Source organism: Daphnia magna, linkage group LG7, assembly GCF_020631705.1.
Source record: "Daphnia magna isolate NIES linkage group LG7, ASM2063170v1.1, whole genome shotgun sequence".
NCBI lineage: Eukaryota > Metazoa > Arthropoda > Branchiopoda > Diplostraca > Daphniidae > Daphnia > Daphnia magna.
Genome location: NC_059188.1, coordinates 6477432 through 6495540, shown reverse-complemented (window position 1 = coordinate 6495540; position 18109 = coordinate 6477432). Strand labels below are relative to the sequence as shown.

Here is an 18109-nt window from a genome sequence, read left to right as displayed (position 1 = left end):
CAGGAGATCATTGCCCTATACAAAAAAGAATGGTCAACATCCACCCTCAATGACTTAAAAAAATGTGGGAAACCAAGCGTTACCTTCAAATCTAGACTGGGCATCACAGAGTGGTTCCACCACCCACACAGGCCGATTAACGTAGCCCTCCATAGGTTACGATCAGGACATAACAATCTCAATGCCCATATTAACTATTGACGTTGAACCACATTGCCGCCATGGATGCCCAGCCATTGAAAACACAATTACAAATTGCAAATATTTGGACCAACATTAAATGACGCTCAAACAATACCTCACAAACAACAAAATTACCTGGGAATCCAACAATATCCTTGGCCTGAACCCATCACTCACACGAAAAATCTGTGAAGAAGTGAGAATACAATCTGTATTGGAATCCGGGAGAGTAGACACGATTAAAGAGTGGCGAAAGGAAACTCACCGGCGAGGGCTCCTCCGTTGGGCACCTCAGGCTTGGGGGGATGGGTGCCGTGTTGCCAGATATGGCGTCATCACAAAATCCAACTTGAAATCCAAAAACTGCTAACGAATTTCCTACTCCAAACTAAACTTCACCACATCCTCTGAGCATGACCCGTACCGAAATGCGTCTCAATGACACCAATCGTCGCCAAACAAAGGGACCAACAACCCCCTGGTGGTGGCAATGGACATTAGTCCAAATTTCCTGCAACGCCCGCACCGCGGCTTCGTCTGCAGGAAATCTCTTGGTGAGAGCTATCGATTGCTATAAAATTCATAATGATCGCACCTTTCGTTTGGATGCAATAAATTATTCAATTTTGTCAACTTTTGGGCAGGAGGGAGGATGACGTAGATACACACCCAACTTTTCGTACACCGTTCGGATAATTTGCTTCGCTTAAACTAATAAACAGTGTACTTTTCGTGATCCTCTTATCACGAGGAACACGACGACACTTAGAACAACGTCATTAAACATAGTTTTAGATTAGGAATCAGCAAATATGGATGAACCAATCGTGAAAGAGCACGACGGCGGCCATCATTTTTCGGCGCCAGTTCAAATTTCGTCTTTTTCCATTGAAAAATAAACGTAAAACACTTACCTATTATTGATTATTAATAATTGCTAATTTAATATTGGATAAATAATACGAAATGACAGTATTTCAGTCATAATTAGTCTTATTGACACACACTGACAAATAGTAGGACATTGAAAATTTTTACACCAACTTTTAAAATGCAGATTTAAATGACAAAAAAACTAGATCTTGTTTTCAAATAGAAGTTAGGAAGCGTGACAAGCCCCAGGACTTCAAAGAACAAACAAATTTAAAAATACGCATAGGAGTTTCAAAAAAGCAAGAGGAGCCTCCTCGTTATCGCCAATCTTTAAGAGAACATGTAATTCGGTCTTGTTTTAAAAAAAAAGGGACCCCAAACGCGACATTGGTTTTATGCAGATCGCTGGGTGCGTAAAAATTGAATAACGAATGGAAAAAACAGGTAACTTGGTCTTAGTTTAAAAAAAAAAGGGCACTGAGCTTCGCGTCATTGCCTTTACGCTGCACATCGCTGGGAGCGTAGACATTGGATAACAAATGGACAGCACTGATGGGCCTGTATGTCTGGATTAAGACAGCGGATGATAATAGAAAACTGTTAGATGAAGAAGATGAAAGTATTTACGTTGTTGTTGAGATATTTCATGGCCAGCACGACTAGTGTAGGATAATGCTGGATTAGAATGTCAACACTGTCGGGCCTTCGTTTTGTAAACAGAGTAACTTATCTCGAAGACATTACGGACGGCTTTACTGTGCTTGGCTTTGACTGTCGGATGTTGTTGAAGATCTAAAATGCCCGCATTGAGCGATGGAAACGATGGCGAAATGGGAGAAGATGCCCACCAGTCGAGCGGTAGCGTTACATAAGCCAGACAGGTGCCATCAAGTTGGACTGCATACATTAAAGGTGTAAACTTTAAAATACACAAAGTGATAGAAAAAAAATGGAAACAGTACCTAATTACTCTCCATGTCCTCGTAAAAAAAAAGGGCAGAGAAGAATGCCAAGGCCTCGTCTGGGGTCCAAGCTTTTGGTAATCCTTGTAATTCAATTTCTTGCCCCTCTTTCCCCGTAGAACATAGTATGAAAAACCTCGAACCAACTTCGACATCGGGAAAATCCTCCACTATTAACTCTGTGGTTTCTTGTTTACTACCAGTTGGTGAACGATCAGCAGGTGGAGTTACTGGTTCTCCATTTCCATCACAATTTGATTGCTGACTGGCCTTAGCGACGGGGAAAAAAGATGCCGTGCTGTTATTTGCAATATCGAATTCTTGCTCTGCTCTGTCGCTAGGCCCTGCAGTAGAGATTAAGTAACCAAAATAAACATCAGGAAAATTCTCCACTGCTAACATTGTGTTTGCTTGTTTCTTACCAGCTGGTGCATGACTAAGAGGAGTTACGATTTCTTCATTTCGGACACAGGCTGATTGATGAACAGCCTCTGCGATGGTGAAAAAAGGTACCGTGTTGGCATTTGCAATCGCTTGCTATTGTAAGGATCCGCCGACCAAATCAAAATTCAAACGGTAAAATTTAACGCGTTGCTTTTACTGCCCTGTTTTGACCCCAAATTTGTTGCCCCGAATGACCGACTTTCTACTTTTATTACTCTAACGGTAAAGCCAGCCTTCTTCCGCCGACCTTATATTTTTGAACACGCCTGACCTCGTTTGACTTTAAATTCGACTCTCTGTGATGCCGTATAAAAGATGGACAAACTTCACCAGCAGGGAGAGTCACCAGTCGACCAGCGAGGCAGTCAGTGAGTAAGTCTTCCTCCCTCCGTCTGTTACCTTTTCCCTTTTGTTTTTGCCGCTGTGTTTTGAAATGTAATTGGTGTCAAATTTAAATAAACATCATCACCCCAATTGTTTCATCTGGTGGCAGCGAGGACGAAACCGCCGACCGAAGTCTTGGTCGTTACGGACGCGTTACCAAAAAAAACTTTACTACAGCAGTTCTTCGCCGATGATGGCACAAATTGAAGACAAATATTCTGTCACCGACATCAAAGAAAAACCTTTAAAGAAGAAAATAAAGGCATTGTGGTTGGAGAAATTCAAGAAACTAAAAAAATTTGTAAGTAAAACACTGAAAATTAAAATATCTCGACCTGTTTTTTCGGCTGCTATTGTCGCAAGCCGAGTCACCATTGAGAAAGCCTCTTCCCACCCGGAAAAACACCAAGACAAGAAAAATCACCAAAATGGAAACAGCATATTCGCGGATGAATCTGTCATACGACCATCAGTGTTGGAACATCAAACGACTGTAAGTTGCATTTTTTCCATTCCTTTTCCTGAACCAACTTGCGAAAACGCAGCTGTTACCACGTCGGCAAGTGAGGAAACAAAGGAACAAAAAATCGCTGTGACTTCCGACCACCTTGGTGACCACGAAGACCAACCCGAGCTGAAACAACTGGACCAGTTGAAGCTCTTACACTCGATCCTACACGATGCCCACTTGACGCCAGGCGACGATCAACGCGCTTCAAACGCCGTACACCAAGCCGAAACCTTCAGAGTCTTTGATCGCCCATGGCCAACGGCCAAAATTAAGAAACGAAGCAGAGGTTGCACGAAAGAGCCGTTGCTTTTTGCGCAAAGACAGTGCGTGCTTGTCTGCCCAGCTGCCTAAGCCCTCATCACCTAGACCACGCGAAGACCCGACCAAACCGACATTGGAAATTCAACATTACAATTTGAAACCGATCTTTTTTATTTCCTAACTATCTTAGACCCCCCATCTCTTACATAGTTTTTCCACCTAAAACTAGTTCCCCTTTGAATTTGACACCTCCAGATTTATATAGACTACGGCAAAAGAAAATCAACTTCACTTCTATTCCCCCCTCTATACCTCCACTTAACCAAAGAGGACATTCTCATGCAAACCATTCTTTTTCTTTTTTTATTTTGGAACAGCTGAAGTTTTATTGAGATTATAATCTCGCTTCTTCTCTTATTGACACATCTGTTTGCGAAGCTGTGTTCTAGGTTTAGGCACACCTCTTGCAGAGGCAATTGTATCTGTACCGGGCTCCGGGCTCGAGGGCGTTACATATTTCCTTCGACGGAACACGCCACATTGAGCTCCGCGCTCCCAGACGTCCGCGTCCTACTCATTTTTTCATATTCATTATTTTGCTGTTTTTAATCTGATTCGTAAAGACTGTCTAGGTTTAGACACTTTGGCTTCAGATTTGTTTTATCGAGCTCCGCGCTCGAAGGCGTAAAAATTCCTTCGACGGAATGCGCCACAGTGAGCTCCGCGCTCGTAGCCGTCTGCGTCACCACTCTTTCTTCATATTCTTTGTTTTGCTGTTGTAAAATCTGACTTCAAAAGACCGTCTAGGCTTAGACACTTTACTTCAGATTATTTTTTATCGAGCTCCGTGCTCAAAGGCGTACGTATTTCCTTCAACGGAACACGCCACACTGAGCTCCGCGCTCCCAGACGTCCGCGTCACTACTCGTTTAATTCTGTATCTTTTCTCCTTCGCTGTATTTCGTTCCAAATTTAAAAAAATGTCCCATTCCATCTGAGAAAGCTACCAACGCGATAAAAGTCCTTGAATATTCCTGGCTTACTTTTTCTTCTCTTGAACTGCATGTTTTACTATGTTGAGAAAAGAGATTGCGAGACGCAATCTATTTTGACGGGGACCCATGTAAGGATCCGCCGACCAAATCAAAATTCAAACGGTAAAATTTAACGCGTTGCTTTTACTGCCCTGTTTTGACCCCAAATTTGTTGCCCCGAATGACCGACTTTCTACTTTTATTACTCTAACGGTAAAGCCAGCCTTCTTCCGCCGACCTTATATTTTTGAACACGCCTGACCTCGTTTGACTTTAAATTCGACTCTCTGCGTTGCCGTATAAAAGATGGACAAACTTCACCAGCAGGGAGAGTCACCAGTCGACCAGCGAGGCAGTCAGTGAGTCAGTCTTCCTCCATCCGTCTGTTACCTTTTCCCTTTTGTTTTTGCCGCTGTGTTTTGAAATGTAATTGGTGTCAAATTTAAATAAACATCATCACCCCAATTGTTTCACTATGTCATGGAACAATGACCTGCATCATTTTCACTTGTGGAGACCGTGGCACTGTGGATTTTTTTTTAGTGTCCTTGGACTTCATGGTCAGTACCGTTAGTCTTGACGTTTCTTTTCGATTCCATGTTTGTTTTTTTATCATTCTGTCATGCCATAAAACATTTGTCCAATGCTCCTAGAAAGAGAAAAAAGAATTCGTAAAAAAACAATTGTAAATAAACTTGCAAAAAACAAGAAACTTACTATGATCGTCGAGGCTTAACCCGTGTTGGAGGTAGGAAAATAAATTGGTATCCTCGTCAAAGGATACACACGATTGGTTTTCCTTGGTGAGTATCGGCAGGCGACTACTTCCAGCAATTTTCTAATAGATTTGAAGCGGGTGATATATTGCGACTCGCTCAACAGTTCGGCAATTTTTCTGAGTGAACCGTTGCTATTTGGCAGCTGGGCAATAGCGTCACGCATTAGTGAGTACATGTTGGCAGCTGCCGGCCAAGGTTCCGTAAAAAAACTTTTAAAAGCTTTTACGCGCTGACTTGGCTCTGGAAAAAAAGATGTCATAAAACGAGGGGTTGGCCACTTGCAACCGAAATGTACGTAGTGCCAACTTGTTGGCTTCAAATCCGTAAAAATTTCCAATTGTGGCCTTAAATTTACGTGTTTAGAACAATTTCTAACTCTTCGATTATAACACAAACCTATATGTTAATTGTACAGTATCCTGCACAAAAAGGTGAACACCGATTTGTTTTGAAAAAGCCATCTGTGGGTAGAAAATATTAATAGTATACCTTTTTAAGGAGAGGTAGGGCGGTTTTGGCGCAAAATCATCATAAGGGGGGTTGGGTAATGTCAGTCCAGACACCTTTTTTTTTGCCCAAGGTATTAAATGTCTGGAAAAGTGTAGACTGTATCATCGGAAGACTCCCCTACCCCCCGGCTAAGCAGAACTATTTTTTCCCTACCTCTCTTTAAAAAGGTAAACTATTAATATTTTCTACCCACAGATGGCTTTTTCAAAACAAATCGGTGTTCACCTTTTTGTGCAGGATACTGTACCCTTTCGTGCTGGCCCCACACGGTAGTTCTTATTGTTGACTATGTAGGTAAAAGGCTCGGTTGCATTCTGGAATCTAACCTTTTCCTGATTCTGAAAAGAAAGATGATGATGTACCGTAACCATAATTTACATTTTTAACTATATTTTTGCCTGAAATAACACCTTGTCTTCTTGTATTAGATTCTCAGGATCAACGTTACTATGGTGTAGCTGTGAGGTACCAAGGGCAGCAAGCTGATCAAGTTCTCCACTTTCAGGAGCATAACTTCGACTTGGACCAGCAGGCAAATCATTGTCATCAGCTGGACCAGCAGGGAAATCATTGTCTTAAGCTGGACCAGCACTAGCAGACTCCTCAGTGTCACGTGCCATGCTCTCATCACTATGAAGCCTTTTTCTCTTAACAAGGGTTTCACTCAGCACAAATGTAGCAGGATTGGTCCATTTTGGTTTCAGTTCCAAAAAGCACTTGGGAAATCTTCTCTCATCTTTCACTAAATTCTTCATTTCTTCTCCTTCCACGTAGAGATAATGGGAAGGATTACCCCTACGATTCGGGTAAGTTAAGAAAAAAGCATATTAAACTTCATTCTCCTCATGAAGTCTTTCCAAGTTCTTTCTTACAGTTTGTATCCTATCCAATCTTTTTCCACTAGTCCATTTTGCTCCCGTTGGCCTTGTCTTCCTAAGGTTATTTTCTGCAATAAGTTGCTAATCATGCAAAAATTAAATATTAATTAATACATGTAAAACTGCTGTACTGCAAATTTGTTCTATTACCTTAAGCTCTTCCGACAAAGGCATTTAAATCCAAAAGGAAACCAACTGTTGGAGGAAACAACAATTCAATGAATATTAATTAAGTGGTTTTAAGTGATCAACGAAAATTAAGAATTAGGCAAGTACATAAATAAGGTAAACAATCCGTAAACGGAAACAAATCCTGTAAACATTGTAATACCTGTAATACAAATTTTACACTGAAAATTGAAATACAATCCGTGAACGGAAATTCAACATTGAAATTACATCAAGACATTAATTAAGTGGTTTTAATTAATTAATGAAAATTTAGAATTAGGCACGTATATAAATAAGGTAAACAATCCGTAAACGGAAACAAATCCTGTAAACATTGTAATACTGTAACAGATTCACTGGGTTTAAGGGATGTATTCAGTCATAGACAGCTTACACGACCCACACATACAGCATTACACAGAGACAGCACTGACAGCACCAACAAGTAGACTGAATCACTACATTGTACTGCCCCTCTGGCCAGTCATAGACGGGCTTTTGAGTCCTCTGACATCCGGCCAGAGTGGCAAAGTCCATTGACATCGCACATTTGCATCTCCTAGCATCCGGTGCTAAGCGACAAAGTACATTGGCGCTACATCCCCCCTCCTACCTACTGACATGGGTTCCCTAAACTGGATAACAAACCCCACAAGGCATAACAAATAGAGTCCCCTATGTTTTCTACTTTAACATTTGGTAAAACTTATCTGGGTTAAACGACAATATTCACGCGACTGCATTTGGCCCGGGCTGGCCTTGATCCTCTTCTCCGGGCTCCCGCACCTCCACAAGACGAGTCAACAGTAGGGTGTCCACGTGATTACTCAGCCTCCGATACTCGATCCACAGGTACACCACAATTGGCAACGGTAACAAGCATCCGACCAACCATTCAAACGGATAACGCTTGGCATTCTCCTCTTCTTCCCATCGCCGTTGTAGGCGTTCGACCGCTTTCAGGTGTGAACTCGTCCCCGCTAGGTCTATACGCGTAGGCGTTCTTAGGGCGGCTGGTGCTTCCTCCATAATGGGGCTCTTTGCCACTGGTTGCGATTGCTCGACCACCGGTGCCAATAGACCACTCAGCATCCCTGCAGCTTCCTCGTCGATGACGCTCGTCACATTCACTGGCATCATCTGTCGGAAGCTCGCTTGCAGAACCCATTCGTCCGAGGTTGCCGAACACAACCGTGGGATTTTTATGACTCCCGCTGCTGGCAGCACTTGCGGTAGACCGATTCCGCCGATCCTTTTCCCAGGGCACTGGAGCACTATGGTTACGTTGTCTTTACCAGCGTAACCCCACTTCCTTCCTCCAATGTAGAACAAGTCAATGCCGGTCCACTTCTTACTGTCTAGGCGACAGTTCCTCTGGATTCCTTCCTGCTCCTGCAGAAAGACAGCCGCCGCGCAGCTCTTCATCCTTCCTTTTCGGTCAATCGGTTTCAAGAATAGGCACACACTGCCCATGTATGGAGCGCATTTCCGGACTTCGTCCACGTTGAACTCAACGAACAGCTGCCGATCTGGCGATACCCCCAGGTATGGAGCCAATCCCGCGTACGAGTGGGATACCGACTCCCCTTTGCTGGTGGCTACCGGCATAGGAAACACACTGTAAATCTGCAAGGCATAATTAAACTCAAATTCCGGCAGATGAATGAACAAACGAACGTTTCCGTTCACCAGCGCCGCCTCCACCCTGGCCTCCTGGTATGCTCTCCAGCCATTTCCTCCTTGCAATGCTGGTGTCAGTCCTCAGCCTTGGGGCAAGGCCTGTCGAACCGAATTCAGCGCCTTAGCCAATACATTTGGAGGACAAAGGAGTGGTGACAGTCTCCCCTATAGCTGCATCTGCTAAGCCGGTTTGCCAGCCGTGCAAAACGTCAGCCGTCCAATCCAGTGCCCTATTTGCCTTTTCCACAGACCTCGTTACCTTCTGCAGGAAAAGTAATTCTCTGGCAAGGTGGGTCCAGCTGTCATTGAAGACTTTTCTCAGCTGCGCCTGCTCTCTCCGCATCTGACCCGCCGCCGCCATGAGAGCACCGATTTCGGACTCATGCTCCGCCAAGTGCCGCATGGTCACGTTTAACAGGGTGGCCTGTTCCTGGAGAAGGTGCACCACCTCAAGACCCTTCTTGTCAAATGACTCGAGCCTCGAGTGCACTGATTCCAGGTCCTTTGTCGTAGCGGTCCCGAAGAGCCAGTTAAGCAGCTGGCCCCCTCCGTCAAACAGCCCGCGCTTCTGCCTGGTTCCATCACCTTTCAGAGCTCGTTCCAACTCCCGAAATTCCTGCCTCCGGCGCTCCGCTCTTGCCTTGATTTCCGCTAAGTCACGTGCTGGACCTTCCAAAAACGGAGTGACTTCCATAGGGAAATTCCCCGTGAGTGCTCTGTCAAACGCCCGCACCATATCGTCTATCCAAACGATGACAAGTTTAATTACTTGTTCCGCTCGCTTAGTGGGCACATCATAGATGACTACCCATTCCGAGTCCCCCAGGGCCAAAGTACCTTCGGGATGAAAAACCGCTCCTTCGGTCGCGACGTATTTCCCCTTCATTTCATCTGCTTGAACCATTTGGCCTACGACACAGACCAAAGTGAAGAGCAGCATGTTCTTCATCCAACCGGGTGCCCGCTTCTTCCTGGTCGGACGACCCTCTGGTGATTCCCTTGCTGCTGGGGCCGCGGACTCTTTTCCGTCTTGTAGACCTTCGTCCATTTCGGCTATCGGCTCCAATGGCCGGCGCCTCCTTCCCCCCTTTTCTCTCCTGGCTGGCGGCTCCACAGCTGTCGCAGCAGTGCTGGCGTCGAATGGCACCCCAGTGTCGACTTCAGGCGTCTCACCCATGTCGGTTTCGGCACACGCTATACCCTCTTCAGTTTCGGCGCGTGCTTCTTCCGAGCCAGTGTCGGCACGCGCGACACCCGAGTTGGTGTCGGCAAGTTCAACATCCAAGTCGGTGTCGGCATGCTCTAGCCTCTTATCTTCCTCGTCGCTATCGGACTCCTCGTCCGATTCCACAACGAACTTCTTCATTTGCGAAACATGCACCACAAGAGTTCTTTTTCCACTTGGTTTCCGAAGCTCGTAGTTGAGCTCCGTGACCTGCCTGATCACTTTGTAGGGCCCCACGTATTGATGCAGTAACTTTTCCGCGAGCCCCTTCTTCCGCTGCGGGCGAAAGATTAACACCAGGTCTCCGGGTTCGTACACTGGTGCTGCACTGACTCTGGCATCGTACTGCGTCTTTTGACGTTGCTGTACCATGGCCAGCCGGTCCTTTACGTCTTCTCTAAGCTCCATAATCGCCTTCATTAGGTCTTCTGCACCGACGAGCTTCGTCTGGCTTGGCCCCGTCGCCGCCAGCAGATCCGCTGGAATCACCGCTTCCCTTCCATACACCATCATGAAAGGTGTGTGGTTGGTACTCTCCTGTCGCGCGGTGTTGTAGGCAAAAGTCACAAATCCCAGGAAAATTCATCCCAGTCTTCGTGCATACATCCTAACATTGCTGCTTCATCCACGTACAGCGCTTAATTGTTCTGTCTTTGTCTTCAACCAGGCCGTTCGCTTGTTGATGGTAAGGCACTGTCATGCGATGTGACAGTCGCAACAGGGCCAACACTTCCCGGGTGACTTCAGCCGTAAAACACTTCCCTTGGTCCGAGGTCAATTCCCGTGGAAATCCATGTCGTACCACTACGTCCTCGACAAAGAATTTTGCGATTTGTCGGGCCGTGGCATCCGGCAAGGCCCTGGCTTCTACCCATTTCGTAAGGTAGTCCACCGCGACAACGATGTTTGTGTTTCCGTTTCGCGATCGCGGGAAAGGGCCCAGGACATCAATGCCGATACGCTCGAAGGGTCCCCCAACTTGCGTTATCTCCATCAGCCCCTTCTTCTTCCCTTGATCCGGCTTCCGGGTCTGGCAACTCTTGCAGCTTTGGACATAACGGGTAACCGCCCTGTCCATTTTAGGCCAATAAAATCTATGCCTAGCTCTCTCCAGAGTCTTTGTTTGCCCCAGGTGCCCAGCCGTGGGTTCATCATGAACCCACGACAATGCCTCCTTACGACGTTCCGGTGGCACACAAAGCCGATCAAACTCCTGCCCGAACCTGATTGTTCTCAGGTACAGCAAGCCCTCCTTGAGCATGAAGTTTCCGTATTGGGTGGAGTCATTCTTGATCATTACTTGCTTGATCCATCGCCACTGCTTCACCCGGTCTTGACCATCCGCCCAAGACCGTGTATCCAACCCTATAGTAGCGACTGGGATGGCCACCGCCTGCTCCTCCTCACCCCTTTCTTGTATTGGGTAACGCGATAGGGCATCTGCGTCATCGTGCAAGCTTCCTTTCTTGTAGTGGATGGAAATGTCGTACTCTTGCAACGACAGACTCCATCTCTCAAGCCGGCCACTTAGCTCCTGCTTGGTCATCAGCCAACATAAGGCATGATGATCGGTTTTTATCACAATTTTTGTACCCCAAATGTATGGCCGAAACTTCTTTACAGCCCATACAATGGCAAGGCACTCTTTTTCCGTTATTGTGTAATTTCTCTCCGATTTGTTCAACACTCTGCTGACGAAACAAATTGGCATGGGGTGCCCGTTTCTTTCTTGCATCAGCGCCGCCCCTATGCCGTAATCACAGGCATCAGGATGCACTTCGAAGTTCTTTGAATAATCCGGATGAGCAAGCTGTGCTGCTTTCACCAGCGCAGCCTTCAGCTCGGAAAACCCGTTCCGTTCCGGCTCTCCCCAACGAAAAACCCCTTTACCTTCCATTACCGTAAGCGGGTACGCCACCTGGGCGAAGTTCGGAACAAACTTGCGGTAAAATGAGCAAAGGCCTACAAAGCTCTTCACCCCCTTCCTCTTTGCCTTTTCATTGGCATTAAGGTTTGGCCCCGGGAACATTTCTATAGCCTTACAGTGCTCCGGATCAGGCTCGATTCCGGCCTTGCTTACCACATGACCCAGCATCCGCACACGCTCGTTCCCGAAGCCACATTTTTCCATCTTCAGCTTTAAATTGGCCTTTCGGAAGCATGATAAGACTTTTCCTAGTCTCTCCAAATGCTCTTTAGCATCCTTTCCAAAGATGACCACGTCATCCATGTAGACCAGGCAATCAGTCCACTTCAATCCTGCCAACACCATATCCATTAGTCGTTGGAATGTGCTCGGAGCTGAGCAAAGCCCAAACGGCATTACTCGGAACTGGTACAGGCCATCCGGTGTAACGAAAGCTGTCTTCGGCTTATCAGCTTCCGCGACTGGCACCTGCCAGTACCCGCTCTGAAGGTCTACAACACTAAACAGAGCCGCTCCCTCCAATTTGGACAGTGCATCGTCAATGCGCGGGAGTGGGTACACATCTTTCGTTGTCACTTCATTCAGCCGCCTGTAGTCAATGCAGAATCGCCACTTCCCGTCCTTTTTCTTCACCAGAACGATGGGCGATGACCACGGACTTTGAGCAGGCTCTATAACCCCCTGCTTAAGCATCTTGTCGACCTCATCCTTAATCAATTCCCGCTCCCTCCATGCACGTCTCCTTGGCAGTTGTTTAATCGGTGCCGCTCCTCCCGTTGGGATTGCATGTTCAAGCACAGTGCACTGGCCCAAACAATCACCGCTGTCGGCAAACACATCTTGGAACTCTATCAGCAGCTCAATTAGGTCGTTTCGATCTTGCGCCGCTAAGGTCGACGCCACACAATGATCGAATGCCACTGGCTCCCGTGATTTTCCCGGCCATCCCCTCACTTCTCCAGCTGCATCCCTCCCTTCACCAACTTCCAGAGAGAGATTACTGGTCTGGTCAATGGGCACTAGGTGACCGATGGATGTTCCCTCCACGATGACGTGATCCGTATGATCGACATTCATCACGTGAACCACTGCATTCGTCTTCGAGCAGTCGATCAGCGCATGACCCGCCGACAGTCCACTATTCTGCAGCAGTTTCTTTGACGGTCTGAGTAACATAATCGTGTCATTTCCTCCCGTCTCAGGGATTGACACTTTCACTGGCACCGCACTTCTTTTCGGCACCGTCACCCGCACCATCGCTGTCACTTTCCTCACTGTTTCATTCCCGCTGCTCGCTTCCATGTGGATGGCACCGAGTTCCACTATTGGCGGGTCGCTAAAACAAATTTTTAGCTCTCGAAACAGCTTCAGTAGATTTCTTCCCATGATAAATTCTGGTCCAAACGTCTTTAGGACCAAGGCTTCACCCTCCACGGACGCGTTTTTATTCGTGACCGTTAAGGAAACCTTTCCTCTCGGGTTCATCGGTTGTCCATCAGCCGTCACGACCATAGGTCCTTCCCACGGGACTATTTTCAGCTTCAATTTACTCGCCAATGATGGTGAAATAACTGAAATTATTGCTCCCGTGTCCACCAAGGCATCGACTGGTCGTCCACCAATCCAAATTTCTTCGGTCGGCTGACGATCACCATTTGTCATTCCCATAGTCTGGTCTCCGCCAATCACCGCGCAGGCCGCCTTAGGCTCCTCCCCCTCGGGCTTCTTGGGTTTCATCGCCCTCTCCTTCTTTTCTTTTTGGCAGCTTCTTGCAATGTGTCCTTCTTCATCGCAATTATAACAGCGAAACAGATTTTTCTTTCTGGCTTTCTGGCTCCTCGAAGGATCTCCTGCCCGGGCTAGCTCGTCCCTCAGTTCTTGAATCTGGCGCTGTAGGTCTTGCACCTTGTCAAGGCCTACCGCCCCGACTGCCGGCTTCTCGCGCTCTCTACGCGCATCCTCGTACCCCCTCTCATAGGCTGTTTTTACGGCATCTGCGTGAAGTCTCGCCTCCTCCAGGAATTCTTCACACGATTTAATGCCCAACACGTAAAGCCTCTCGTAGAGAGCCGGGCTCAATCCCCTGAAAAGGTGGTCTATGCGCACCTCTTCGGCCATGTCTGGCTGAACCATGCGACACATATCCATAACATCATGGTAGTATTCCGTGATGTCTTCCTCCTTCCTTTGGACCCGCATGCGCAGCTTCCTTTCCGTCTGCCGCTTCAGGTTTACCGCCACGAACTGCTTCAGGAAAAGCGTCTTGAGCCCACGCACCTCTCTGTAGTGTGCTGGCTCGTCCTCAGTTCCGGCTACTTGGACCTCCCGGTCCTCCCAGTGCTCTGGGCGTGCGTTTCTCGCCTCAAGGCCTACAATCCATTTGTAGGCAGCACCCTCGAGCGAAACATCAATAGCCCTTGCAAGATCGTTATTCGACCAACGATTATGGCGACCAATCCTTTCGAACCGGTCTATCCACTCCATTGCGTTTTCCTTTGGCGTGCCCCGGAACTTTTCCGGCTCCTTGTAGTGGAACATTGGGCGTTCCGCCATGTCTTCCTCCTCTTCCAAAAACGGGTCCCACTCGAGTTCAGGATCTTCCAGAGACTGTCGGCTTGGCGATCCTCCTACGCTGAATCCACCGCGTCCCTGTCTCACCGTTGCCGCTTCCTGTGGAGTACTAAACGCTCTAGGCCGTAGGCCTTCGCGCAGGCTTCTTCTATCCAAGCCCACCCCTCGCTGCTCGTCGTTCCTCGCTTCCAACGGCTGTCCGCTGTCGCTACCCGACGATCTGTTGATGACCCCGGAGGTATCGGCTTCCACGCTAACTATGCGTTTCCTGTCGGCAGCGCCTTCCGCCCACGCCGACCCCTGCCACACCTCTCGGTTTCCAGTCACCGACCCCTGCGTTCCGAGCGAATTTGGGTCGTACGACTTCCCCCGCTGCTCGTCGATCCTTTCCTGGACACTGGAGACTGACACCTGCGGGATAAGCGACTCGCGGTCGTCGAACTCCGCCTGACGCGTGCGTGATCCCTGATCACGATCGACGACCCGCAGTTCCTGCCGCTTCTCGTTACCCGCCCCGGTACGTGCGTTAACCCTTCCTTCGTTCCCTACCTCACGAGCCCCCTCGTGCTGCTTACGTGCAGCTACGGACTCGTATGTCCCTTCCGTCACAGCACCCCCTGCTTCCGGATTCCCAGAATCCTGGCAGCTCTGTGCGTCCTCGAATTCCTCGCCCCGTGGCTCGGAATCAGACTGGAATTGTGACGGATCTGGAACCTCCCGCGGTAGGGAAACTTCCCTGGACAACCACGTACCTTTCTGTCCCAAAGTGAGGTCACTCACTTCTCCAGGAGGGCCTCTCGAACGGCCCTTTGACCGAGCTGAAGCAGCGCTTGCTGCCTGCAATCCTGTTGAAGATCGTGCTAGAGGTGTTGCCGCCCTCAAACCCGAGTAATAGGTCTGAATCTCCTTGGCGGCCTCTTCAGCTGCTCGTCTACGGCTCCTTTCCCCAGCGTCTATTATCACACCTCTCCCGTGTGACATTCACACGAGGATCCGCTGCGATCCCACTTCCCAAATACACGCTCTCCCAGACCGTTGCTGTGGTCTCGTGCCCGGCAATAAATTGCCGAGTTCGATTTCCAGAGACCCCTCACAGCGAACGCCTACCTGAGTTAAAACGTGTACCTGATCAGTGAACAACGCAGTAGCATCTCCACCATGTAACAGATTCACTGGGTTTAAGGGATGTATTCAGTCATAGACAGCTTACACGACCCACACATACAGCATTACACAGAGACAGCACTGACAGCACCAACAAGTAGACTGAATCACTACATTGTACTGCCCCTCTGGCCAGTCATAGACGGGCTTTTGAGTCCTCTGACCTCCGGCCAGAGTGGCAAAGTCCATTGACATCGCACATTTGCATCTCCTAGCATCCGGTGCTAAGCGACAAAGTACATTGGCGCTACAATACCTGTAATACAAATTTTACAATGAAAACTAAAATACAAATCGTGAACGGAAATTCAACATTGAAATTACATCAACACATTAATTAAGTGGTTTTAATTGATCAATGACAATTAAGAATTAGGCACCTATATAAATAAGGTAAACAATCTGTAAACGGAAACAAATCCTGTAAAGATTGTAATACCTGTAATACAAATTTTACCCCACACAGCACAGCTTCCTCTTGGGACCCTGCCAATAGGCTCTTGGCCTCCCAAGCTTTTATTAGACCTCCCAATGTTGTCCTCAGGAAGGTTATCGGATTTGCGTATACGGCATCATTCGTAAAATTTACACTGTTCTATTTATGATGTTTTCAGGATGCCTTTTGTATGGTAAGATTTTATCAGTATTTATAAATTTTCGCTTGATTTGCGAATTTCTTTTTTGTTTTGGTTTCGTTTATTTGAATTATTTCTTAATTGTTTATCTTATTTGTGCATGGCTGCATTGGGCCAACCGCCGTCTATGGTACCTCCGTCGTCGGCTCTCATGGCCGGCGCCGATGCCAAACGCAACACTCAACTCGGTCATCCGCTCAAGAGCTTCACCGTTCCGACTCCGCCTCCGCAATCGGCTCCGCCCGTCAAGATCGTCTCGCCCAACAGCGGCAACAACCGCCAATCGGTCAACCCCATGAAGACGCAGTTGAGTCCCTACAAGAAGGCCCTGGCGGGTGGCCCAGTCACGTCACCTCCGCCTATCCATAAAGCCAACAGCAGCGGAGGCGTTCGATCTGGTGCCAACGACCTGAGCAAATCGCCGGAGAAGATCATTCAAAGCTCTTACAGCACCAAGAGTTAGATTTCAGTTAATGTTATTTCTTTGTGTACAGATTTCGTCTATTTACCGTGATAAATTGAAGAAAATTTGTTGGCGCCCGTTAAGAAACCTGATAACAAACTTAGAAATGCTGGCCATTAACAAGTGACGTCTGTGCTGTCATCACTGCCTTTACTCTAGCAGTGAGAGTACTATAGGCAAGAATGAGCTGTAATTTTTAGATCAGGTCTTTATTTATCACTTTATAGAGTTCCGACCAATTTTTATCTAAATGAAATGTTCATATCTATACTGATTAATTTTTATTTATTGGCAAAAATTAATTAAGACTTGTGAATGTCCAACTAGTTCCGATCTGGCAACGCCACTCGAGGGGTAGGGAATCGGCTACGAAGGGTGGAGCTTCTCAGTTAGTCGCCATCTCCAGTTCGAATAGTACTAGTGACAAACCTCCAGAGTTGAAACGAGCTTCACGAGAGCTTGAGCTTTAGCTCAAAAGCTCACTCATTTTGTGAGCTTTGAGCTTGAGCTTCGCTCTTTTTGAAAAAGTGTGAGCTTGAGCTTGAGCTTTTGCCTCATGCGCGGAAGCTCACGCTTTTGGCGCATCTAGCGGCCAAAATTGAAAGTGGTTGCCGAAATGAGACAAGTCTCCACGTTTGGAGGTGGAAAGCTGTCTGTACTACTTGCTAATACCCTAGCCTATACTAGTTGCTTATGCTTACAGTTACAGCTTAGTGATTGAACTGAACAAATAAAAACATAAACTTGTGAGTTGTGTCTTAAATATCGGTTTTCTGTAGTTAATTGCTTAATTCACAATAATTTTTGTTCAAATTAAAACCAGGAAATCTGAAACTGAAAGTCTTAAACTCTTTAGAGAGTAGAGACTAATGAGAAATGGCGTCAAAAAAGCGAACAGCTTCTACAAGTTTACAAAGTCAAAGTCATGTGGGTGCTGTAGGTGGTGATGATCAAGTTGATTGTGAAACTGTAAATGTAGAGAATAATGATTCTGGCAGCGATGAAAGGTAAAGAAAATTAGACAAATTTATTGATATTAGGATTTAGGCTATTGCCCTACTGACTGACTTTGAGTCTTTTACTTTTGTGTTTATTACTGAGTGGCCTGATCACTGAGCCTGATGATCGACTGATTTTTAACATTTTTTCTCAATTTCAGCAATGAGTTCAGTGAGAATATGCAGGACATCCATGGATCAAAGGGACTATTGAGCTGCCAACTAAATTCTTCCAGTTCCAGTTCCAGTAGCAAGAAATTAAACATAATTTGAATATTCAGGGAATTCAACAGCGCGTTACCATCCTCCGCTGCATGCGAACGACTTTTTAGTGCAGCAGGACTCGTCTTTGTACCGAAACGAAGTAATTTGTCTGATTCCAACTTCGATAATCTCGTCTTCATGAAACAAAACGGTGTGTCATCTAGGAAATGGAAGAGTTCTCCATCGAAGACT

At 46.9% G+C, this 18109-nt stretch overlaps 1 protein-coding gene and 1 long non-coding RNA gene across 2 annotated transcripts; one reads left to right on the top strand and one right to left on the bottom strand.

Moving 5' to 3' along the window:
* Positions 1 to 10502: 10502 nt before the first annotated feature.
* On the bottom strand, positions 10503 to 15374 carry LOC123474489. Its single transcript, XM_045176702.1, has 2 exons — positions 14398 to 15374; positions 10503 to 14238 (listed from the first exon to the last, which is right to left on the bottom strand). Exons 1-2 carry the CDS (start codon positions 15372 to 15374, stop codon positions 10503 to 10505), a joined length of 4713 nt encoding a protein of 1570 aa, XP_045032637.1.
* A 1885-nt stretch (positions 15375 to 17259) lies between these two features.
* LOC116926139 lies at positions 17260 to 17528 on the top strand. Its single transcript, XR_004395870.2, has 2 exons — positions 17260 to 17401; positions 17479 to 17528. It is a non-coding gene; the product is annotated as an uncharacterized LOC116926139 (long non-coding RNA).
* Positions 17529 to 18109: the final 581 nt, after the last annotated feature.